This window comes from Eupeodes corollae, chromosome 1 (assembly GCF_945859685.1).
Source record: "Eupeodes corollae chromosome 1, idEupCoro1.1, whole genome shotgun sequence".
Taxonomy (NCBI): Eukaryota; Metazoa; Arthropoda; class Insecta; order Diptera; family Syrphidae; genus Eupeodes; species Eupeodes corollae.
The window spans coordinates 204,292,873-204,320,303 of NC_079147.1; the positions used below are offsets into that span (position 1 = coordinate 204,292,873).

The 27,431-nt window shown below is 30.4% G+C and overlaps 2 protein-coding genes across 5 annotated transcripts in view; one reads left to right on the forward strand and one right to left on the reverse strand.

Moving 5' to 3' along the window:
- Positions 1-27,431, reverse strand: part of LOC129940549 (coiled-coil domain-containing protein 134-like) — a 52,556-nt gene that overhangs the window by 8,056 nt on the left and 17,069 nt on the right. The window lies entirely within an intron of this gene.
- On the forward strand, positions 84-27,110 carry LOC129940545 (monocarboxylate transporter 10). 3 transcript variants are annotated; one of them, XR_008780711.1, is made up of 6 exons: positions 84-624; positions 6,337-6,925; positions 22,216-23,337; positions 23,402-23,521; positions 26,128-26,266; positions 26,469-27,110. XR_008780711.1 is itself a non-coding variant. In XM_056048920.1 (5 exons), exons 2-5 carry the CDS (start codon positions 6,523-6,525, stop codon positions 26,507-26,509), a joined length of 1,686 nt encoding a protein of 561 aa, XP_055904895.1. In that variant the 5' UTR covers positions 84-624; positions 6,337-6,522; the 3' UTR covers positions 26,510-27,110. The 3 variants fall into 3 exon arrangements, 1 of the variants encoding a protein (XP_055904895.1); XR_008780712.1 differs by lacking the exon at positions 84-624 and adding an exon at positions 1,588-1,764; XM_056048920.1 differs by lacking the exon at positions 26,128-26,266.

The window sequence follows — 27,431 nt, forward strand, 5'->3', positions numbered from 1 at the left end:
TCGAAACAACACACAAAGCTCGCGTAGAGAAGAAAATGCTCTAATTTAACTGCACCAGCAAGTGCTATCTTTTGATATAGAACAATATTTTTAATTACTCGAACCCAGTAAGCGTAGCGGGTTGGTCGACTTCTCGTCTTGGTCTTCACATAATTCGTTTATCCGTTTATCTCCCTCAAGAAATCGAAATAAAATAAAAGAAAATATTGAAAGTAAAAAATCTTACAATAAAGTACAAAATAAAGGAACAAGAAAGTGTTTTGCTTACATATTTCTCGTTGTCATACAAACGCGGTGTTTTATATTTAACTTGCTGAATCTTGAATCTTTTTGTATGTTTATTTTCGAATCGATATCTTCTGAGTTTCAATCATTTTTGAAGTAGTGTGGTTTCGAGTGATATCCCCACATTCGATTCGAATTTTTTGACGCGCATAGTTAAGTTAAGTCGTTCTAGAAATCGGAAGGAATTTGTGTTTCGTGCTCGTGACATTGATTGTCGAATTTGATTCTTCGAAACGTGTGTTTCTATTTAACAATAATAATTTGTGCTCTGTCACATAAATTGTTTACCTCCTGATGTTTATTTCGATTAACAGTGGCGGATTGTTTGCTATTAAATTGGTAATTATACATTTGCTGATTAAAAAATGTTCACATTTTACGTCATCCTCCAATCACTATTGTTTTGAATTTTGAAACAATTTTTGAGATAATAAACCAAAACTTTTGTTATTTTGTTTACATGTAATCTAATTATTATTATTTGAATATGTTGTCGTTTCTGAGAGTTTAAGATAGTGGGGATTGTTTTGAATTCAAGAAGCACCAGCTCATACATAGGATTTCTTTTTGTTGCCTTGCTTTGTTAATGAAACTTTATCTTCGGAATGAAGAAGTGCTTATTTGTATACTTTTAAAAATAGAATTTGCACCGACAAGTTAATGATACGCATAAATTCATACCTATTCAAATGGAAAAATATGCGTTCAGACAGGGGAGTTTTTGATTTAGAAATTAGTAAACATTCATTTATTTCTTTGCCTTTTTTTATAAAAGGTGTTATCTTGAATTTGTATACTAAATTGGTAAAAATATGCTCAGAATTTATGAAAAGTTTATTAGTCTTCCTATATGGCAAGTTGAAAAAGAAAATGTTCATTTAAAGAAAAATGATTTTATAAGCATGGGAAAGACTAGAAGCTAGTTTGGTTTAAGTGTGGAACACCTGTTCTTTTATAACTCATAATGTGTAATCAAATAAAATAAAAAAAGATCAATATTAGAAGATACGCACATTTGCAAATAAATTTAACTACTAACCGAGAGTACTTACTTTATCTTTGTTTGCAAACCAAATCTCTATAATGTGGGGCAGCATCTCAACATCATATTTCAATTATTATTATATTAGACATTATTTTATCTTTTTGCAATTCCTTGTTTTCCTATACAATATAGGTACGTTTCTTATCTTGACTTTCAACTAGTATAATTTCGACATAAAATGAGATTTTATTCTCAAATACCAATCACCACTTGCTTGGTGAAGTTAAGTTCAGTCTACAAAATAAGTCCAGGAAATATTTAAAATTTCATAATAATGTTTAAACTCACTGAAATTATTAGATCTTATAATGTTATAAAACTGTGATTTCAATACTTAAAAGTTTTCGAGTACAACATATTTTAATTTGGATATATTCATAAGTGTATGGCTTCGGAGTTGTCACTATTTTTGGCAGGGGCATTTTTTCAACATTGTAAGTATTAAATTTGTACATTGTAAAGAATTGAATTTTTGAAAAAGTTTTTAGTGTGTTTTAGTGTGACAACTCAGATGGAACAGTTTAAGTGACTCAAATACGTTCTAAAAAATCTCCAACCTTAAATCAAAATTACGTAAAAAGCGTTTAGTAAACACGAAAATCTATCCAGTGATTTCTGTAACCTAGTCTGCAGATCTGTTTTTATTTATCTTCGCAACTTCAAAATTTTACGCTGATTATAGAAGACATAATTGTAGAGTTTAATTTTATTTGTTTCAAATCTCTTTTTAAGGCGTGAAGATCTTAATTCATGTGCGTAAAGTTAAGTAGAAAAAGTGGAAGATTAAATCTACAAAGTTTGAGTCAGATTTTTTAATTATACGAGTATTTTGCGTTTTTCTGTATGAGTTGCATACTAACTTAGAAATTTTCAAAATATTGTCAAAATAATTTTTCCAGCTTCAAGCTCTAAACATTGATAAATTTCTAATAAATTGTTTCTATACGCTTCAACACAGTAGCTCTTCCTATAAACATTCTATAGATTAAGTTTTGGATTGATTCTATTATAACTACTTATCGAAATAGAAAATTTTATTGCTGTACAAATAATTACGAATCAGTTGAAGTATCTTTTATTAATTTACAAGCAAAATTATCTTAAACATATAAAATATGGTTACTTGGCAAACTTAATATAATATACTACCCCTAATTAACGAAAGCTAAACTATATTATTATACTCGTAGTCTAGCTTTTGTTGTATTATTTTCTAGCAGACAATTGTATAGCTAATAGTGATAACACTTTGCTGATAAGAATATAATAAAGTGATTCTTTTTAGTTATTTTTATTGCATCAACGTTATTATTGCTTGTATTCATATTGTATCTAAAGTTGTTTCCGTACAAAATTGCCGATATGAATGCATCTGTTGCTGTAGCTGCGCCCTTATGTAAATGCGTAGTAACTTAATATAAACAATTTCCTATAAAAATATAAAGAATTCACTTTTAAATATGATGTCGTGCGCCTGCAATTTATTATAAATACCTACTTTGAATTGATGAAAATTGTTTTTGGAAATAAAATGTTTAGTACAACTCTTAACTCTTAAGTTTTTAATTTAACTTAAATAGAAATTGTAAAACTGATATTTTAGTAGGTGGTTTTGATAATGATCATTTCTGTAGAAAGAAACTTTAAAATGTTACATGATTTCAAGTTCAATTAATATTAAGAGGTTGCATTTTCATATTTAATAAAAAAGTCTAAAGCTATATCACAAGATATCGGGGGCCAATTTTGTTTTCGTCTCCCGGAAGTAACAAGTTCATCAGGAAACTTAACGTTCGCCATTATTATATAGCAAATTCTGATAATTTCAGTGCGTCGCTAAAACGTGTATCGTTCAATTTTTGGTAATAGGGTAGTTTTTACTTGTCAACATTTAAAATGTTAAAGTTTCAAAAGTAAAAATTAGAAATTAGAAGAATTTTTTCCTTATTTTCCATATTTCGAATTATAATTACATTATAAATAATTAGTAATTGATATTTTGCATTCAAATTACTTGTAAATGTAATTGACAATTTTATTTAATAAGTTCTTAAGGGAAAGTAATTTAAAATTACAATTGGGGTTATTAATTAAATTCTTTTATTTATTTATTAATTAAAAGCAAAACATTTAGGAAGTTATTTCTTAAAATGGGTAAAATGTAATTGATCAAAATAGTATTTAACTACATTATACTACTGGAAAAAGCAATCATAACAGTTTTTTTTAATTATTACTTTGGTTTAAAATAACATTTATGTAATTACAATTACAGGTTATTAGTAATTAGAATTTTGTATTTACTTCCCATAGGAAGTTCTTGTAATCGGTCCGATTTGTCGAATTGACAAATATTGCCATTTCTCGACGTTTCAAGGTCCCTAGAGTCGAAAATAAAGATTTTTAGAGAGATGTACATATGTATATGCGTGCGTGTGTACGTACGTTCGCGAAGTTTTTTTTCGTAGTTAATAGTTCAAGATTCAGTAGAGATATCGATTTCAAATAAATGTTGTAATACAGATAAAAATGCAGAAAGAACGTTCAAAAAAAATTAAGTGGGTGGTTTTTTTACCATAGCAAGCTAGCGGCTTGAATTAAATTTTATAATATATATTATGATACCAAACAGGTATATCCAAGTAAGGTCAATCGAATTGGCAAGTTTTTTTCATGTAAAAAAAACCTAAAAAAAAACATTACTAAAAGTTGGTAAAAGTTGTTTCGATATGTTTTCAAAAATTTGAGATTATGGCTTTAAACTAATTTTGTTATATAAGAAATATTGTTTTTAACATTCTGTAAAATTTTAAGATTGACAGTTTTCTTACAAAAAATAAAAACCTAAAAAAAAAAAAACAATACTAAAACTTGGTATCTTTTGAAAAATTTAAAATTTTAACTTCAAACTAATTTTATCTTTGTTTTTTGACTTTCAGTCATTTTTTTTATAAAATTACAACAAAAAAAAAATTTACAAAAAATAGTACGCAAATTTGGTAAAATTTTTTGTTCGGTTCTCGAAATCTCATGACTTCAGATTAATTTCATTCATCGAATTTGTATTTCTTTATATAAGAAATAAAAACATTTAAGAATTAATTAATTGGTAAAAAATAGTTTTGAACTAAAAATCTTGTTTACAAATATAGATTTTGAAATCCAACTTTTTCATTATATGCAAAATATTGTTATTAGTTTTAAAATGTTTAAGAATAATTCAACTGACAACTTTTTTCAACAAAACACGGAATCTACAAACCTTTTAAGCAAGACAAATCGACAGACAGGGTGGGAAGTTATCAGTGTGGGTCGCATCCCAGGTTAGGTTAAAGTGGCTGTTGGTTGGGAAGCCCAACACACTTAGACCAAAGTATGGTCTGTTGTAATACCACATGGATCAGTTGACCAGCTTAACTCGTTGAACCAATTGGAGCTCCGAATGTAGCGTAGGAGACAAATAATGTCAGAATTTGTTAGATCGCTGAAGTAGTAGTCTCCAAGGTGGATTCTACGTCTTTGTGATAAGGAAGGGCATGTGCACAGAAGATAAGAGATTGTCTCCTCCTACTCCTCGTCCATGCAACTCCTACAAAAATTATTTGCAGGGGCTCCAAGTCGAATAGCATGCCTTCCTATTAAGCAGTGCCCAGTCAGGACACCTATGACGTAGCTAGATTAATTGTTTTGAGCGCCTGGCGCTAAGATTAGGCCAAATTAATTTTATCGCTAAACAGGTGGTGGTGTTATTCTACCTGAAGTTTGTTTTCTCTATGGTATCTTGCTTTAGCATGAGTTTACATGTAGCTAAGGGGATACCTATGCTAGCTTTGTGAGCCAGCAGAGGTAAAGTTGTTCCGCTTTTTGCAAGTTCGTCAGCTTTGAAATTTCCTGGAATGTCTCTATGGCCCGGCACCCAGAAAAGGTGAATTTTGAACTGTGTAGACATCTCCGTAAGAGATGATCTACAATTTAGGGCTGTTAGTGAGTTAGTGGAGACAGAGTCTAGGGACTTTAACGCAACTTCGCTATCCGAGAAGATGCGTATATCATTAGTTGATATACCGTTTTCTATAAGCCATGATAGGACTTCTTTTATAGCCAAGATTTCAGCTTGGAACACGCTACAATGATCGGGTGGACGAAAGAAGAGACTTAAGTTTAGTCTACCTGAGTATACGCCTCCACCAACCCCATCCCCCGTTTTTGACCCGTCTGTATAAAAGTTTATAGGATCATAGTTCAAAAATGATGTATTCTCCTAAGAAGACCTGGGAGGTATAGTCACTTTGAAGCTTTAGTTATTAAACTGAGAATGGGGTATGGTGTAGTCAATATTACTGTTTATAGTTTTGAACGAGTTCAAAATAGTGGTGTGGCCAATTCCATTATTGATCCACAGAGAGGAGGCTTGAAGCCGTATGGCTGTATTAGCGGCTGTTTGCTTGCTGAAAATGTCGAGCGGTATTAGATGGAACAGAAAATCAAGTGAGGCTAAGGGGGTAGAGCGAAGTGCTCCTCCCATACACAGGCAGACTGTTCGTTGGACTTTGCTGAGTTTATCGCGATTTGTCGTTATATCTAGCGCCGTCCACCATACCGCTACTCCATAAGGATCGGCCTTATGACCGAGATATATAAACAGTGTGTAATGCGGGGCTGTAGGCCCCATTTATTACCAATGGCCTTTTTACAGAAAAACAGAGCTACTGTGGCCTTGTTTATTCTCTCTTTAATATTAGGTTTCGAACTTAATTTCTTATCCAAAATGAGATCCAAGTCTCAGAGTGGCATCCCACATTTTATACAATTGAAAAGTGTATGGAGATTCAAATTACATGAAATTGGAACTGAATTGTGTTGTAATGATTTTTTCTCAACACTCAACCTTTAAAATCTTTATAAAGATATTTACAAGAAAACTACTTTTAAGTCATATTAAATTTATATCTTTTAGCGAAGTTCATTTTGAAACTAATTTTGTTCTTAATTCTTCTTCTTTTTAGAGCGAACAAAAAACGGATTGGATAGACATCTGATGATCAAACCAACTTTCATACACCAATATGCTTTTCTCATTAAAGATTTAAATTAAAACGAAACTTAAAAAAAAAATTCATTATTTTATTATTACAAAAACAAAACTAAATTAAATCGCTTAACCACGGATTAAAAACATATATTTTGAAGATATGACAGAAAATGAACCCCTTAACCATAATGGCAGCATAAAAGCCCAAATAATATCAACAACAACAAATCATACAGAAAATGGAACCGTTCTCAATGGACATGCCATCAAACCGATCACAAATGGTGTCCATCATACAAATAAATCAAGTCATGCATCACTTGATGGAGGATCACCTGTTAGCACACCCCCATCAATGCACATGCACACAAATAACAAGCCAATTGTTGTTGTTCAAATACTGGAGCCCCCTGATGGAGGCACCCGAGCATGGCTTGTTATGATAAGTGCCTTTTTGTGTAACGGTGTGATATTTGGAATTATCAATACCTATAGTGTAATACATTCGTTCCTGCAGGAAAAATTAACTGAACAACATGATACTGAGGCGTCCAGTAAAGCAGGTAAGAGTTGTTCTTGGTTTTTCATCCTTCTTGACTTTGATACACATGATTTATACGTCAATTCAAAGTAGGTTATCTTTATAGGGTTAATAGAAACTTAGAAATGCAATTCGTTTCACAGAAAAGTTTTAGAAAAAAAAATTAATTTCAAATTTAAACTAAAATATCGTAAAAAATATGTAAGAAACGTTCTGGTTCGAACAGTGTCTTGGAATTTTAATTAAACGTACAAAAGGTTCATATACAATAAGTTTATGGTAAATAAAGTAAGGGAAAGCATAAAAAGTAGAATAAAATAAAATACCAGCTACATTCACCGATGCAACAAAAAGGTGTACAATTTAGAAATTTGATTTCTAAGCGTAAATCGTAAACACCCTTTTCTGATCTTTATGCAGCAACATTTTTAGAATTAAAAATACGATGCTCATAAAGGGTATTTTATTAAGACTTGTGGTTTTCAAGAAGGAATAAAACGGATATATTTTAATGTTACAGTTTTATCAATTTAGGTTTATTATAAAGATAGATTGGTTAGAATTATGTTTTAAAAATGATTTTCGTTCACATGAATATCATTTAATTCAAACACGAAAAAGTCATTAATCATAGCCCCTAAAGCGTTTCACATTGGCTGCAACTTAATGGCAGCTTTCATTTTTGAAGAAATATGGTCCAAGGATTTTGCCGATGGAGCTCACCAAATAGTGACTTTTTGGGGATGTAATGGCGTCTCAACAAAAACTTGTGGACTATGATCACTTAAAATACGATAATTTAACGTGCCCATTTAACCAAAAATGAGCTTCATTTCTGAACAAAATGTTCTTGTAAATGTCGTGGTCAGTAACGATCTCACCGACCTACCTAACCTGCGCTTGATGTTCGTTCGGCTTAAATTGTTGGACGAGTTGGAGTTTGTAAGCCCGCAAAAAAAGATCCTTTCCGAAAAATCTTTCATAAAATGGATGAGAACAGCTCCAATTGTTAAGCGCGATGGTGAATAGACTTAATCGGGTTTTGTTCGATACTCTGCTATACAGCAGCAATAGCGTCTTCTGTGCGCACTGTACCATGTATCTGAGGATGCACATTGACTACTAAAGTAAACGTTGTGAAACACCGATCCATGGTTGTTTGAATTACCCACACACCTGGACGAATATCTCCACTGAATATTGGACGCAGTGCCCGAGCGAACTGAACTATAATTTGGGTAATAAATTTGCACGATTTGCAAACGTTGCTCATGAGTTAGTCTACATTAGGAAATGACAAAACAAACTGAGCATAGATCAAGTGACAGCTGTCAAAAATGACCACACGTCTAAAATAACCCGTTGTAACACAACGATGAATGAAGGTAGACTTTGACAGCAGCTATCAGTCAAACACCCTAGACAAGTTTTACGTCATTATATTTCTCATTTGCTATGGAATTTTAGGTATACCAAAAGTGCAAAAGTGTAGCGAAATTTAACTCAGCATATTTGTTTTGTAATTTTTTGACACTTATTTTATTATTCATATGCCTACATATAAAATGTATAAGTTTATTTAAGCTATTATAATTCTTCTACATTTTATTGTCTTCCCTTTGAGTAAAGTATGTATTATACATTTAGATTGACATGAGTATCAATCGGCATTAATTTTCTAGGTAAGCTTCAAAAACCTACCTATCTATCAGTCTTTTATCTTTTCTTGGATTATTTTATACCATTCATTATATGTACAATGTAAGTATTGAACAAGCAGAGTAGGAAAAAGTACTTGCCGCCATGACCACATTTTGCAGACTTAAACTAATTGGCAGCCCCAGAGAAAAACCCAATGTTGACAAATTAAATACTAACCGCATACATGCTTTTACACAATCGAGTCTATTTGTACGATTTTATTTGTTTGCATATTTTCGGTTTATTATTATTTAGTCACAACTCACAATAAGTGTAATAGGATAGTAACAAAGTGATGAGAAGAAAATACCATATAGAGGCATAACCAAAAGAACCATCACCTCAAAATATACTAAGTGTAAAAGGGGTTGCAAATATCGGTGTATATCAAGTGAATGCGTGCTTGATGGCTTTTTATGCCATTTTATTTGTTTGCAATGCTAAGCAAAGCATATATACTAATACCTTATGCTCTTCCACAATTACGAGTCGGGTATAGCTAACCCCTTTCAAGTATACGATATTCGATTTTTCACTTCTATTTTCCGACCTAAAACCTAGTACGCGGCTGATGCGTTTGAAAAGGAAACTATGGCACAGTGAATTTAAAAATTTCGTTCCACTTTTTGTAGTATTCCATTCAATTTGTAAATAATTGTAGTAGATTATTTTGAGAAGTCCACAGTGCTTTTTTACACACCCTTAATAACCCGGACCATAATTGAGTGCTAAATATGAAATTTTTGTCTAAGTAGATTTTACCATAACTCCTAGTACGCAGCTGAACCCAAAACACTAATCAGTTGATTAATTGTCGAATAAGAAAAATGAAGGCATTCAGCAGTTTTTGTAAGACATTTACGTTTCATTGCTTGTGAAGTAAAACGATAAGCTAAAGTAATTATTACCAAATGCAGCAACTGTAGGCGAAATTATGGAAAATAAAGGGTCCAGTTAGCATTAATTAGTTTTCATTAGTGAAACCAATCATAGGTCTTTTTTTGACAGGTGGGGTGTAGCTTCCATTAAAAGATTCTGTCATTAAAACAAAATTTCCTGATTGGAAAAAACATCTGAGGTTAAAGTTGGTCATTGAGAGTAAAATGTACAGGTGGGAATACACACACAATGAAAAGTTTTCAATGGAACGACTATATTCCGAAAAGTGAATTCAACTATCAGCTGTTTATTTCATCATTTCAATGAACATTTTGACTTCAAATATTACAAATTTAACTCTCTTAATCGCTTATAAATCTCGAAACAAAACTTAGAAAGCAATGATAGCTATAGCTGTAAATTAGAAGTAACATCTTCATAAAATAAAATTGCATAATTAATTCAATAAGAAAACTTGAAGCTAAGGTTTTATAAGCGATACTTTTATATTTACTATAAGGAGAAATCAATGGACTTTGATTTCATTGGCAAAAGGTGGGTGTGTCTTAAACAATAGAAAACGATATCGGGGAAACGGCCAACACGGCTACAGCACTATGTAAATACTTTTCGTGAAATTTTCCATGACCAATTCGCAAATTTCAGCATTTTTATATGACCTCTATAACATCGTAAATTCTTTTTTAAGGGCCTTGAATAGACTGTGGAGCATTTTCATAGACCTTAACTTTCAAGGTTAAAGGTGTGAATGCATAAAATCTTGCTGTTCAATTGTGATAACTCTTTTTTCCAGAAATATCACACAACTTTTTTTGCAAAATTTCAAACTGTTTTTTGGTGAATTTTTACAACTTTAAAGCTTTGTTGAAGCGTAGCATTGCTTTGCTCGTATTTGGTATTGCTGTATTTGCATTTTTCCTCCATCCTTTTATAAAAATTCTTCCTTATTGCTGATGGGGTCAGTTATAGCTATAATTGTAATCATTTTCACAGCTCGTCATTTGAATTGTAAGATTAAAACACAAATTAGTGAAACGATTTGTGTCTCTTTTGGACATGAAAGAATCAGCTATTCATTAAAATTAATTTGCGTCCGGAAAAAAGAAAAATTATTTTTTAACGAAACATAACTGCAAGTCTTTTTCTAATCAAAAGGAAACTCAGTTAAATATCCATTGAAAATGTTGTCCGGATTGATTTCAGCGATATCTATAACTGTCCTCTTGAACTGTTCTCTTTTCCCAAGCACCCTATCAAGTGAGTTCTTAGAAACGTTGTAAAGATAATTTTCGGAGTATTGGATTAAATGGCTTTTGGAATCCGAAGAAAATTCATTAAATCATTATTTTTTAATTTAATTTGGTGTTAGAAAAACAAGTAAATGCCCAGTTTGAAAAAAGGAAAACATTCGAAAATTCCTCATTCGTTATGACACATCGTCAAACGAAGTTAAAAAAAAACTAAAAGCTTTACAGGCCCTCATTTTATCGCACAATTTATTTTGTTCGTTTTTAGGAGAAAACTGGAAATAAATTGTTATCGTGATACATTTGAAACAAAACCTTGTCAGATTTTAATAAATTAGAATGGTCTTAATCTACAAAAAAAATCCAGTCTTGTCCTTGAAACAAAAACACCATAAATCAAATCGGTATTTGAAATCAATTTATAAATCTTGACATTATAAAATAGATTAAGTAAATGATTTTGTTCATAAATACATTTATTATGCAATATAAATTTATTTTTGAATTTAAATAATCTTTGACAGATAAAGATATCAGTTTTTAGTTTGATTGTACACATACCTTTTAAACTTATGTATATGTATGACTAAATGATTTTTATAATAACTTAAAATACAACAACTCTTTTTTGTCCTGTTCAACTTATAAATATCAAATTAATTGTTAAAAGCTGAAGTTAGATAAAATACAAACATACAAACAAATATAAACTTACTTTATTAAAAATAAACTAATTGGAGTGAACCTATAACTTTTATATTTCTCTAAATTCCGGAACATGCAAAAATGTTAAAATGTTTTGAATTGTAAACCCATAAATCTTAATAAATAACCACAAAAATCAACGTTTACAATATTGTGAAGCAATATTCAAATAGTCCATTAATATATTTGTATACGTAAACAATAACCAGGCTACCGTAAACTTGAACGCACGTTTAATCAATTTGTTTCAATTGATAAGAAAATTGAAAATTCAATTGATTTCTAATATTTAATTACTAAGTGCGTGTATACATATATATATGTTTATAGTCGTACATATATGATTTCTTTTGTTTGTTAATTTTGAAATTCGAAAAAACATTCAATATCAACAATATAAATATTTTGATATTTTCAATAAGAAGAGAGATAAACTATCTATACCAAGGTAGTTTAACAATCCGAAAAAGCGATTATAGAGTAAACAATATGATTAACATTATTAACCTAATTTAGTTATCAAACTTATTTTTATTTTCATGGATTTGCTTAGGACGTTGGTTTCGTATATATATACAAAAATTCAGGTTAAGTTCTTTGCAAATGTTTTGATCGAGTTTTTAAGTTTTATCAAACTGATGATGGTTATTGCATTGGACTGCCATTCCACGGGTCTTGGGTTCAATCTCTGCCTGTGACATCTAAAGTTTCTTTCACGGGTACTGCCTTTTGCGAGAATTTGACAAATCCTCCAAGAGTAATTCTTGTCATAAAAAGTGCTTTTCCAAATAAGCCGTTCGGATTCGGCATAAAACTGTAGGTCCCCTCCTTCCCTGGTGTACTCGAACACAGAAATGGTTGAGAGTTGTAATTCACTAGACCCTAGTTATCAACGGACTGTTGCTCCACCCAATTTATCTTTTTAAGACAATTTCAGAATTCTTGTAACTTATAGAATTTGCATACTTCTGAGATAGGAAACCGAAAGTTATAAATACACTATTACATTTTCTGGGAGACAGCATTATTATTAAATATTTGTTTGTCACCACAAGAAAACATATTCGTACATATCCAATGACAAATACAAGATTCCGCGCACTTCTTTTTCTATGATAATGAGGCCGTTTGCTTATATTTACTACCACAGAACGTATTGAATTTCGATGTTTGTTTTGGTTTAAGTCTTAACAAGTAAGCTTTTTGATTGAAAACAAGGAAACATATCGCTTGTTTTGTATATCATGTCTTTTTGTTAAAAATTGAAATGTAGGATTTATAAATGTATGGCATAAACAATCACTATCAAAACTTACACTACTCTATTTGAAGATATTTTTATTTTATTTCATTAACATTCACTTGATTATAATTTACCCCGCGGGGTCATGGCTATCATCTTGAGGGAGCAAACTGTGTGTGGCTGTTTTTATATATAGAGACAGGAAGTATTCACATACATATATTTTATAGATAACAAACGACGAAATTATTGATAAATTATACGATTGTGCGTCATATTCTTGGCTGCATGATGACAAATGTTATCTTAGCTGATCACTGAAATTTAATATCTCACAAGAGATTTTTTAAAGGATTCTATACCAAAATTTAAGTTCTTCTAAGTTCTTGCTCAATGTAATATTAATTTTAACTACAAAATTGGTTTTATCACAAATATCAAAAAAGAGCACACATACGCCAAAGTGAACATTTATCGATGAAAATCAAATAAAATGCACGACTTTGTCGTACAAACTTCCTCCTGTATGCAAGGAGTCTGTTTAAAGTACTTATATAATATTTAAAAATATACCTGATAAATAAGTTTGTCTTCAAAGATATAAATGCCATTTGACTTGTCAAAAGAACCGCGCGATGCATCCCAAGACACAACTCATCCTAAGACAACTCATTCCGGAAATGAAAAATACTTGTAAGCATACTTAACGAAAACAATTGTTTGTGTATTTAACTAATACGTTCAAATTTTTTTCCTTTGGATAGCTTTATTTTATACAAGAAATAATTGCTGTTCATATGTTGTTTACTGTCAGGCTCTTGTGCGTTTTGGATTTTAGTTATAAAGGGACACGTAAGCAGTAGTTGTACGTTTAAAAAGTGATTCTAATAGAAAATACATATACATACTCTTCCTGGCCCGTTTTTTTAACTTGTACTAAGTATTTATTCTTTTACGTATTTATTCTTTTATATATGCGAAGGCAAGTAAAATATGTTCGAAACAACCTTATTCCTAAAGATTAATATTTTAAAATCATGTATACAAAAGTTACAAGATAATACTTCTTAATAGACACTTCAAAATAGATTGTTGATTAAATATATTATATTCGTTAATCCGATGCAGTGGCGCTACACGGTCTTCGTTGGTATTAACAATAGTTGTAGTTATACAAATACATAAATAGATACAGAATTTTGAAAAAAAAATTCAATATTTTTTTTTAAAAATCCAATCAATAAAAACTTGCACTTTTGATAATGAAATATTGTAAAGGCAATATAAAAGCTTATTCAAACAAAATATTGAAATCGGTTCATAAGTTGCTCAGAAAATAAAAAAACAAAGTAACGGTTCTATGAGGGGTACCTTTCCTGAGCAATACAAAAATATGTTTTTCTTATTAAAAGAAGCCGAGATAAAAAAATACAATTTTAGAGAAAATTTTAAAAAAATCTATCGATTTGTTTTTGGGAAAATTCAAATTTTCGTTTTTCGGGCCACTATTAGTTTTGATGTTAAAAAAAAATGTAAAAATGCCTTACGCGAATCTGCTAAAAAGCTTAACTTCCAAGTTTGAACTCTATCGACATAATGGTTTAGGCTGTAGGAGCGTGGACAGATAGACAAAACAGACCGGAAGGAATCGCGGGACCCACTTTTTTAGAATCCTTTACCATCGTAGTATCATGTTTGATTAAAATCTCGAGTTCGAAAACTCGCCATATAGTTCCTATATGTTGCAAGTGAAAAGAGATAATGAAGGTGTTTTAGTGTTTTATTTGTCTTAGCCCTTTAAGACTCTGTTCAAATTTAATACCTTGTGTATCAAATACAATTAAATTGATGCATTTACCTTTTCAAATATAGCAAATTTAAATACGAATATATTACAAACAAATAAAACTATATGCCCTTGAAGATTGTTTGGTTTCTAAAAATATAAAAAACAGCGAAACTAATCTTAGAATAAGTTTACTATAGTATGGCGTAGGCTAGATATACCTAATTTCTTTTTTTGGGACTTTGGGAGTAGGATTATAGAAATATCTATACGCAAATTAATTGTATAAATAAGTATGTATTCATATTTATAATTAAAAATAGAGGAATGTATATTTTTATATTTATTCAAGTTTTTAAAATTCTATTGTTTTGATTTTAATATTTTTATTATCACATCCAAGAAAAAGTACACACAATTGTTAAAAATTGACATTGAAATTCTTGCAAAGACAACAGAATTTTAGCTTCATCGTTATTTGACTCCATTATTCAAACATATGATTCTTGTGTAAAACATCACGCATTTTGATGTTCGATTGCAAAACCGACGCCAGAACGTGTGCATTTTGTCTTTCTTTTTGGGCACAACCTCGTGCGTGCACATATCTTGTCTTTAAAAGAAACAAACATTTATTTCAACGCACGCACCCTGATAGCTTTGAATACCATCTTTTGACTTCCGGTAACTTGACCCCGACTTCCATGCAAATAAAATTTGATATAAAGAAAATATACTTCCTATAAAATAAACAAATTGCAAACCAAAAAAAAATATAAAGGTATTTAATTTATCTTACTTTGTATTAAAATAAAAAATCTAGGCCAAAATCAAAACACTTGTACTTTCAATATTAATATCATCGGAGAGCGGGTAAGACGAATGCTGAGATTTGTGTTGATTTGCACTGCAGAAACAGCTGTCTTTCTTGTATCTATGGTATGTACAATGTTCAGGCAGAAGTTGTATAGCAGAAAGCAATATACACGTCTCGACACTAGCGTCGTTGTTGGGAATGAAATGTGTTCGCCCTTAAATCTATCTTCCTGCAACGAACCGAACGGTCGTTGGGTAACGTAAAACTTGTTGTATCAAAAATTTGTACGGCTTCTCTCTAGAAGAACTATGTCAGCTTCTTCATTCATGCCTCTTGTCAGTAATGTAGTTGTTAGACTACAACAGTCGGATTGATAATGATTTCAAAAATATTTTTTTAGGGCCCAAGATTGTTAAATTTTTTTCCAAATCTCCTGAATTGATTTCAGAAATGTCAGTTTATTTTTTATTAAAATAATGCGAAAAATGTGAGAATATAATTTTAAAAATAAATTTGGTGGTATTAAAGGTCGTGAAGAAGCAGGGCCTAGTGATTTTTTAACTCAATTATTCCCTGAAGTCACGGATGAGTTATGCCAAATTCGAACGGCTAAAAACTGCTCTTGTAGGAATTCTAAATTCCTTATGGAGGATTTCACATGGGCAAATTTTCTTGATTCAGTGGAGCTTTTATTAGTTACATCAATCAAGTCAAGGCTAATCAAGTCTTAAATCCGCCCCTGGTTACCTTAATATCACAGCAGCAACCATAACTTCATTTTTGCACCTTTTTATTTTTATTTTTCTTATAAAAATGCATATTTGAATTTTAAAATAACAGCTAAGCAATAATTTGGAACTTCTTTCTTATTTTATTATTTTGCTGTGCACCAACGAAAATAAAAACAAAAAAGTATTAAATTTGTAGACAAATAAGGAAAATATGAGTATCATAAATACTAAATACCTCTACATTTTCTTCATACAATAAAACGACAACGACGATGAAGAGACATCGCAATTGATGATTTTTTGATTGACCCTTTATGCGTCAATTACTAAACACTCGACGTGTGTATGTTTATATGAATTTTGATTATTTTTTTATTTAACGCCCATTATTTGTCAATTGAGAATTATTTAAGTGACGCGCTGAAGAATTTTGTATTGAGAAATCACAAAATAAAACGATGAGACTGAGACTGTGACTGTGACTGATACTGAGACTAGAATGGTTTTGTTGAATTTTGAGACAACTTAAAACGACATTAAAAACAAGCAATATGAAGGTTGGGTTCAAAAACCTAATTTTAATTTTTACAATACATTTCAATTTACCCAGAGAAAAACTTATGAGCATACTAGGTATTCATATAGACAATTTAAAGTGCTTGCCGGAAATTATATTGACGGATGATTATATCACAAATCATTCGCATTAGAAGCACGAGCCTTCAATAAAATATTGAAAAAGATTTAAATATTCATATAATCCAAATCGTTTTATTTATTTTTCTTATCATTTTAGAAAATATTCGATTCATTCAATTCAATTTATCAAGAGATAAGGATTTTTCTTTGATTAATTTATAAAAATCTTATATAACATTAACAATTCTCAAATGCTTCTATTAAAATACAAATATAAGTTTCATTGTCGGTATTAGCCAAAGGTTATAAGCTTTTAAACCGGATCAAGTTAAGTCACATTGTTATCAAGTTTAAAATTAATAAAATTAGCGCAAGATTAAAAGCAACAATGTTTTTTATTGATCTTAGGTAATATTGGAAAAAATGCTTGTTTCATTAATAAAGTGATAATCAAGCAAGTAAAAATAAAAATTCTATGCATCTAGGGTCGATTATAAAACTACAAAAATCACACCTTGTACTGTTAGTTTGTATTTATTATGAACTGACAACCTTGAACTCATAGCGCAAAACTCAGAAATCTATAAGGATTTATTGGAGTTCAATACATAATTTTATTAATTACATTAATTATAAATAATACAATATGTGCATATCATACTGTCATACTTTCATACTAATATTATAAATGCGAAAGTAACTCTGTCTGTTACTCAATCACGCCTAAACTACTGAACCATTTTTCATGAAATTTGGTATGGAGATAATTTGATACCCGAGAAAGAACACAGGCTACTTTTTAGCCCGGGAAAATGGAGCATTCATATGGTGAAATTCAGTTGGGCCGATCACTTTTACGCCTAAACTACGGAACAGATTTAAATGAAATTTGGTAAGGAGATAGTTTGAGACTTAAGAAAGGACATGAGTTACCTTTGACCTCCACGGCTCCATTACGTTGAGGCATGAATTCTGTCAAATTGTCTGTAGCACAGATGAATTAAAAAGTAATGTCTATCTAAACCTGCATATAAATATGGGCAATCGGGAGTGGTTTTGTGAGAGTAGATAGTTAGCCAGATAACCGAACAAATTATGTCGGACGTGGAGGGAGATATCGTCGAGTACCTCTCAGTAGACAATGTTATGGACAAGGAGCAAGTAACATCATACTCCATAGAGTAGAATTATCATGGGTACCTTCTCATAAGTTGAGAATGAAGGTTGGTGTTCCAACAGTTATGTTATGGTACACGGCTACATATTACTCACCTATGAAGAAATATTATACAAGCTATGATCATGACTGGCATAACGGAAGGAAAAAATGTTTTAATTCCCGGAATTCCGATAATTCCAACCGGTTTGGTGTTTCAGTTTTAAAAGTGCAGTTTCCTCTGAAAGCAGCATTTGCAATACCAATAAATAAAGCTCAGGGGCAAAAGCAGTAAATTTGGAAAAAAAACTGTTAACGAAAGTTAAACTCAAGGAATCGCAACTTTAACTTTTAGCAATTTGTTAGATCTATAAAATCTGTACAATTATTCTTATAAGAGCAGTGAATAGAATGGGCTACTCAACAGTCGGGAATTCAAATTATTAAGTCCTTTTAAGCGTAGATGCTTTGTTTATTTTCACCACCTGTCACTTTTTAGACATGTTTGGATACTTGGTTTTTAACAAAAGACAACTAGCAATTTATTAAATAGTAAATTGTTAAACTCTTAACAATAGGTTCTTTAAAATTTTGCGGCAATGAATTTATAATTTTAAAAGTCTAATAGTTTATTTGGCTTTTGAAGAAGTTTTCTTTCTTTTTAATTTTTCTGACTCTTTCTTATAACTTCGTTACATAATTTAATTAATCTATTTTAACATGTTCTTATAAAAATAAATAATAGTACTGTTTCTGTCTTGCTATTTTAAAATCCAAACATATATTATATAAAAAGACCGACAAAATAAATAAGCTGTCTTTTTGTGTCTGTTTGTTAATAAATATAGAGATCATTTCGATGCTATGCAAAAAGGAATGTCCATTTACTGTAGGCGTTGTTCTATTTTTTTTTATAGAGCAGAGTCTGAACTGTCAGATACAATATTTTGTTTCTTTTAGATTAAATATAACTGAAAAGATCGAGTTGAATGCTGAACACAAACATTTGACCACTTGTTTTTTATGTTTATTTTTTCAATTTTTATTTAAGTTTTTGTACTTTATTTCTTTAGAAGAAAATGACAAGTAAATTGCGAAATGTCAAATAGTGACAGCCAAGTGTTCAGGTGCGTTTTGAATTCTGAGCGCTCAGAACAATCCTTGTTCAAAAGATGTTCAGAGCAAGCTCGATGTGCTCAGACTCTATTCAGAACTCCTTTCTGAGCCTTTCGCTAAGAGTTTAAACGATTAAGTTTGATATTTAATGACTTGTGGAAATTTTCAAATTTGTTTGTGGGAAAGCTTGAAACCATTGTTTTTTTTAATATTCTCTGTTTTTCATCGAAATAACTGTTTTTAAACTTAAATTTGTTTGATATGTTTGGATCTTGGTTCCTTAAAACCGTCTTTTTTGTAAACGTATCCCCATGTTCCTTATTGCATGTTCTTCAATTCGATCGATTTCGAAAACTTCGAAATTGCTGCGAACTGTCAGAACTGAAGGATCATCCATTTTCATTTTGTTTCTGAAGTAAAATTTTCGTTGTTTTGAAGATGGATGCAATATATTTGTCATTTTTAAGTAAAAAAAGAAGCAGAATTCAAGAGAAAAAATAAGAAGACAAATTTTACGAGACAAATCAATGATATTAGATTTACATGACACAACGTAAGTGTGTGAAAATATCACAGACAAAAAATGTGATATGAATGCGTTAAAAAAAATGGAACAAACCGAAATACAGAACATCCATTTGCATGTTCGAAAATCCAATCCACAATAACGAATTTTGGAACACCCAAATTCACTTTCGCAAAGTGTATATTCACAAAAAGTGAAATGCAGAACATGTTTTTTGTTTGTTTGTTATTTATGACACATGATTTTATAAAATGAAGTATTCGTATATATTACTCTAAATATGGGCTAGTTTTTATTTCAAAGGTTTTCTGAGAAATTATTTGCAGGCGGATTGACAGAGCAGGAAAATTAAATATTTTAGAAGTCGTTTTTAATAGACTTAAAACTTTCTTTTTTAATAGTAGAAGCTACTGCAGTTCCCTGTGTTTTGTATTACATCGAATTTTTTCCATTTTTACTCGCATGTACATATACTATATACCTTCACTTGTAATAAGAATTATAGCTCACGTAAAAATCAAACACCCTAATAGCAATTTTTTAGATTCTTCAAATAACCATAACCAATACCTAAAATTAATCTCACAGTGAATTTTCTAAATAAAGAAAAAACCATGTGCTTTATTTTGTCATACTTAACCATACTCAACCTTACCTATGTATGCACAGATCGAAAAAAATTCGTCGGTACTTTTAAAATATAGGGCGCCAGTATTATGACCATGACCACTTACAAACTATCCTCAATATTTGCCAAAAAATAAATTGACAAAAAAAAGAAAGAAAACTTAAATAGTCCTTCGTCAGTTTCATTGAACTTCGAATTCAGTGTTTTATGTAGGTATTCCTATAAATAGTTCAAATAGAAAAATAATTTAGTTCCGTAAGAAATAAAATTATCTGTGGGTTGGCAATGGTTAGCTGATGAAATTCTAGAATTTATAAAATAGGTGATCCAAAACTGATGGTTTCAACTGACTCACATCAGTCTCCCGCATTCTATAGATACATTATGTGTATAGCCTTATACACTTTTTGTATTTAAGGTTATTTTTAGAATGCTAATATTGCATTTTCTAGGTGGTTTGCATTTTTTGAAATGAATTAAATAAAACAAAAAAAAAACGATATAAATTACATCAGAATCAGCGCTTGTCTTAATAATGAGACACGTGCCAGACGAGATCTTGAGCACGAGAGTTTCATTATTATGCTTATGCGTTATATGCTTAAGGCAATAGAAAGGTTTCTAATTTCATATTAGTCTTCGAAGACAAAATACGCAGTTAAACTACGATTAAGTCTTTAATTGACCAAACGAAATAAATAGACAAATAAAACAAATACTTAATTATTCGCCCTCATTTTACAGACAAGAAAAAGATTATTATGATCCTTTGTCTTTAAATTACAAAATATCATCAACGTGAGTGTTTTTGTCTGTCTTTTGTTTTAAAAGATTTCACTGGACTGACTCTTCTTGTGACACTATTTTTGTAATGATTAATATATTTTCGAAATATGTACATGCATACGCACCACTTCAACTGAATACGAGTAAACATTTTTGAAAATACTTTTTACATTTTTTCCAAATATTGCGTGTTTTTGAGCCATCTGTTAGTACTAATTACTCTCTTAGGATGTTAAGAAAAGACTTTACAAAAATTATCCAAAAACAACCTCCAGATTTTCTTACGTTCATTTGCAAAGCTTTCTTTTAAATAAAAAATAAAATAAAATTGTTATTGGATTGGACTAAAACAGTTTTTGTTGTAGCGGGTTCTTGAAGTTGAACTATCAGAGCCATCGAAATTAAATAGTTTTTGGTCTGAAAGAAAACACATAGATACCATTCCTTTTCTATCTTATTTGAGTTTAAAAAATTCTAATCGTATAGCTTTATGTTGTTCGTCAAGTAGTGGTTTGTTTCTTATGATCAATTCGTTTAAGGTGGCTCGAATTTGTATAACTCTTAAAACTTTTGAAGCACTGCTAATGTATGTTCATAGATCTACCAATTGGTCTTAAAATTTTCGATTAGAAATTTAATTTCACTAAAATCACTAAACTTAACTTTGATTAAATCAATTTATTTAAATTATTTAAAAAAAAAAAGAAAACTAAACAATTTTAAAATGGAAATACTTCAATGTTAAAATTCATTACTTTAGAAGATAGTCATTTATAATTAAATATTTTTTAAACACGATAAAATCCGTTGAGAACTAGGGCATAGTGACTTACAACCATTCCTGTGTGAGAGTAATGCTTTCAAGAATGGATATTTTCTACGAAGTTGCCCTTTTTGAGCTTTATGCCATTGTATGATTTGGGTAAAATGTCGTTGGGTGATAAGACGCGCTAGAAATCATAGTGTCGTAATCCCCAAAATATATGTCATAAAGCCCAACCGCCATGTTATAAAAAACCCAAATTCAAAATTCTTTCGGGCAAAATGACAACCAACAATCTGAGCGTGCTTTTGATCAAAATGTATTTAGGCTTTGGGTTTTTGTGGCAATTTTTTTAACTGTTTGGACTTTGAAGCTAATTTTGAGCTTTATAAAATTTTAGGATTTGGGCTTTATGGTTTTGAAAGAAAAGCCCTAACACCGCAAGGAATAGCTTCAAAAACCAAATTTGTGAAAAGTTGCTTCATTTTACACTTTTCAAAGTAGTTTTTTAATTTTCAAAATACAATTTCAGTTGATTCTACCATAATAAATATGTTTTGTCTTTCAGCCCTGGTGGGTTCCTTGGCGATCGGCACAACATTCCTTTTATCGCCCGTTGCCGGCATGCTCACCGACAAAATCGGTTTGCGAAGAACAACATTCATTGGCGGAGTTCTATCTGCAAGCGGACTCTTCCTATCGTCATTTTTTACGCATAAAATTGAGGCACTCTACTTAACCTATGGCATTATGTTTGGATTTGGAGCGGCTTTAGCTTATACACCATCTTTGGCTATATTGGGACATTATTTCAAGCGCTACTTGGGCAAAGTGAGCGGCTTTGTAACTGCTGGTTCGAGTGTATTCACTGTAATACTTCCACCCGCTCTCGATTACCTTATCAAAGGCCATGGTCTCCAAATAACACTTCAAGTGATGGGAGGGATATCGTGTTTTATAATTGTGTGTTCCTTTGTCTATAAGCCATTGCATCTTCCACCAGAGCCACCAAAAAAGAAACCGGGACGATCTGAGTTCAATTTGTTTTTGCGATCCATAATCAATGTGGATATTTGGAAGCGCAAACGTTATGTCATTTGGGCACTGTGTGTACCGATGGCCTTGTTCGGTTACTTTGTTCCCTATGTCCATATGGTGGAGTTTGTGAAGACAGCTTTTCCCGGAAAGAGCGAGAATCTACCGGTAATGTGTATCGGTGTTACGTCGGGAATTGGACGTTTGATCTTTGGAGCCATTGCTGATTTGCCAGGCGTGAATCGCATTTATCTACAGCAGTTGTCTCTGGTGTGCATAGGATTGGTCACACTCATGCTCCCAATGACCAGCTCCTATGTCTTACTTATTGTATTTACCCTGGTTATGGGTTTGTTCGATGGGTGTTTTATATCCCTACTCGGACCAATTGCCTATCAAATATGTGGACCTCAAGGAGCCACACAAGCCATTGGCTTCCTCCTGGGTCTGAGTTCTCTGCCGCTTACTGTTGGGCCTCCGATTGCTGGCAAAATATACGACAGAACGGGTTCATACACGCTTCCATTGATTCTAGCAGGCATTCCACCCATCGTTGGAGGAACACTTATGTTCCTTATCAAATGTGTTAAAGATGATGGCGTAGGAAAGGACGTTGAAAAAAGTAAAGCACTGCCAAAAGCTGCATGGAATGAGGGTAACATATGACTTTATATGAATCAAATCAATGTTTATATGGCAGATCTGTTCTTTTCTTATAGAGATTAAAGCGAATGCACCACTCATGAATGGAAACTCTAGTAATGGATCCAGATTGCAATTATCATCGGTAGCAGCTGCACCAGTTTCAGCTAATGGAAATGTCACGCTTGCTACACCAGGTACTACTACTGCTTCTACTACTGATGATCACAATAATTCTGCTAGGGCTTTGCTTTGCTCAGACAGCATGTCAACTGTAATTTTAGAACCTTCTACGGGGTTTGCATTTAATATCGAGAGCACAGAATTTTTGCCATTTGTTTCGACGGAACGACGACGTTATAAATATTCTATTTATTAACTAAGTTGTTTTTATGATAATGTTTTTCTTTTTTTGCATTTGTTTATTGCCTTATTTTGTTTTTATTTTCCCTTCATAACCAAACATTTATATCATCATCATTATCGGGTCTTACATATTAATAATAATATTTAATATTTCATCCATATTAATGCATGTAAATTAATGTGGATAATAAGTGCACTAATTGGTATCATACTTTGCTTTTTAAATTAATTTATAATGATGCACCTGTTGATTTAAAACATCCCTGCACCTTTTTTATGTAAATTATTATTAATATAAAAAATACAAAGTGTTGTATTATTTCCAATCTGAATTAACATTACGAAAAACGATAACATATTTGCGTTTATTCGATTCTAGTCCATAACTTGACTCCTTTTTGAACTTAAAGTTAAGTTCTTGAAAAATTTATATTTAACAGTTAATTAGTAAGTTAATTTTTAAAGACTTTAAATTTTGAGTCGACCTCGCTATTAAAATGTGTGAAAACCCAAATACATTTTTAAATCAAAATCGATATTTCAAAAAAGAAACGACCTCACTAACATTTTTTGACAATTTAAAAATATCTAAATGGCTCTATTGGCTGCTGTTTTTTCTGACATTTGAAGAAGAAAAATATTAAACTACTTAATTTCAGTGCCTGTTTTGTGTGGTGTTATCTTTTAATTATTTGTATGGTATTTTTTTAAAGTAGTAAAATTAAATAAAGTGATAAATGAATTATTTTGTTTAAGGTAAAGAAATAAATTCGGAAGTTTTGGTATCATCAGTTTTTAGAAGGTCTCTACTTTGGGACCAAACAAACAAAAATTAAATTTTCTAAATTATTTTCTCATCATGTAATTATGAGGCTTTTCAATAATTGCTGTTAACAAAACTGCGAAGTTCAATTATTTACCTAAAACATAATAACCTAGGTATTGCTTTATTTATTTTCTTTTCTTTTTAATTATTATCACTAAAATGATTAGTTTGAAAAGTTTCTTCTTTAAAGGTCAAAACTAAGATTTCTCGCACAAAATCGATTTTGTGTGAAAACAGGCTCAAAAGTGTCACAATAAATATCGCTTCACTATACCTGGATGAAAGTACATGCAAACATTTTAAGCATCGCGTCGCTTTCCCACACTACTGTACGCGCAAGGTTACACTTTCATTTCTTTTTATGCATGAACTTAGTTTAAGTTTATGCGTCTTAAACTATATTAATTCTTGTCACTATAAGCGTGTAGTTTTTGTTTAAGAAAAAATAAAATGATGCAATTTTGCTTTGAAAATCATCAGCGATTGACAAAAGACTCAATTTAGTAACTTATTTTTTGACCAGCAAAATTACTGGCTATTATCTATCAAATTAAACCCCCAAAGTTTTTAAATAATGAATGTGAAACATATCCTTGAATTCGGTTATAAATTATTCTTTCCTCCTTAAATATTCCGGCATATTTAAATTAAGGACATTTTTGTTATTCCACTCATTGGCAGACTCTTTTCAATACATCTTCATATACTGCACAAAAAGCCAAGATGTTTATTCCAAACAATTAAATGTATAGAAAAATAATTGTTTCTTTAGTGAACTTCTGCACTTTTCAAAAATTATATAAAATCACTATTTATTTTTTTTTTGTCTACATACTCATAGGTAGATTAAAGGCTTTTTCTCATAATATTCTCTTTTTTATGGCATCAAACATTTTATCTGAGGGTTGGTTCGTTTTTTCAAACCTCATGTTTCAAACCAAAAAAACAGTATTTTCAGAATTCATCTTATCACCCCCAAATTATCATTTAACATTATCCTGCCAGCTATCAATACACTGTCTATTAGCAAATTCACTTGCAATACTTTATTTTATTTTTTATATATTTTATATAATATTATTGTTATGATTTTAACTTTGGGTTAAAATTAAAAACATTTCCTGTTTGTGAAGTTCCTGCTTTTAACATAAAACATAATTTTGTAAAAGTTTGAAAAAGATTTATACATAACTATTTCATTTATTTTTAGCTCTTATAAAAAATATTTGTTTTAAAATATTATGAGAGCATTAAAAAATAATAAAAGAACGAACATATATTTATGCATTTTGTAAATACTTAAATCACGTTGATTTGAACAATAATTTAAAGTGGATAATTAAAAGGGTTTTAAACATACGGCACATCTTCAATCAAACATATGTACATATATAGATATTTGAAGATCGCAAATGGTTTGTAACTTTAAAAAAAAAGAAGCTATAATTTATATCGTGGGTTCGAAGGTAAAAGTCACTAACTACACTTTTGAAAGAAATTAAATTCAAACAATAAATTTAAAACTTAATAATCACACTATGAGAAAGTACTTATTCAAATTTGTATATAACAAAGGAATGTATATTTTAATCTTATTTTATTGATCAGCAGTGTTGATCAACAATATAGTTTTACCTTTGGAACAACGATTATAAAGATCATAAAAAAAGAAAAATATTTCTTATGTTGGTATAAATTAGAATTGCTGAATTAGAAGACAAATAATTTAATCATAGCATGGAAACTAAAAGTATGTATAATTTCAAACTTATAATTTGTTTGATAAAAATTTGGCTTGTTTCAATCACATTCCAATATAACATATAACATAACACATAGTATTAAAATTGTTAAAAAAATTACAACATTAACAATTAAAAAACTAACCCCAAAACTCATAAATAAATTGGTTGATATGATATACGTTTGATTTCTTTTTAATTTATTTTCAGAATCGCTGAGTGATGTTCACATAACTACTGATCTTAAATGATTTAAAATGTAACTTATTAAACAGAAATATTACAAACAAAAAGTTATAAACACCCAGACGTCTCGCATAAAAATATAATTAAATTATATATAATAAATCAAAAAATCTGGATTAAGCACCTAAATATTTAATTAACGAAAAATATGTAATATCAATTAAAACAAACAAACAAAAATGGCTGTACTTCATCTGAACAGTTGCTTTTAAGACTTTTTATACGTTTTTATTATATAAACAGCAAACAAACACAAAGATTTTATTTTTTAGTACAATTAACAAAAAGTAGTTTTATTTAAAATACTTAGATTCATAATTCTATTTTTAAATAAATAAAACTAAACAAAGGAAAAACTATTCAAAAAGCTTTTAATGCCTTACACTAAACAAAAAAAGAAAAGATTTTTATACATACATACATGAATGTAATTCAAATGTAAGAAAGGAAGAAATTTCAATTCAAGAAAGACAAAATATATTTTATAGAGCTAATAAAATGGGATATCTACACTATATTATATATTTTAGTATTTAAAGTCTAAGTTTAAAAAAAAATATTGTTTAAGAAACATAAAATAAATGTAAATATATGTACCTAATTTAATGTCCAAGTTATTATTATATTGTTGTTTTATAAGGATGATTTGAAGTTTTCATGGAAGTGAATTTGTGTGCTTTATTTTTTCGTAAGGGCTTTAATGGGTTACAACTTCTGATTGTAAACAATCATTATTTGCAAATATTCAATTGAGTTTAAAATCGGAAATTTAAAACTTCTCTTTTAGTAGTCTATCAGTATCAAAAAGGTTTTCACAATAAACAATCATAGAAAAATCAAAATCAAATGGGGTGGCGCAACAGTCCGTTGTGAACCAGGGCCTAGTGACTTACAACTCTCAACCATTCCTGTGTGCGATTACTGTTA

What these genes read in the sequence shown, in the direction of transcription:
- LOC129940545 (XM_056048920.1), top strand. Translation starts at nt 6,523, where the DNA reads ATGACAGAAAATGAACCCCTTAACCATAATGGCAGCATAAAAGCCCAA. An exon ending in AAAAGCTGCATGGAATGAGG is followed by an intron (nt 23,338 to 23,401) that starts GTAACATATGAC and finishes CTTTTCTTATAG; the next exon opens with AGATTAAAGCGAATGCACCA. An exon ending in TGTCACGCTTGCTACACCAG is followed by an intron (nt 23,522 to 26,468) that starts GTACTACTACTG and finishes ATTTATTTTCAG; the next exon opens with AATCGCTGAGTGATGTTCAC.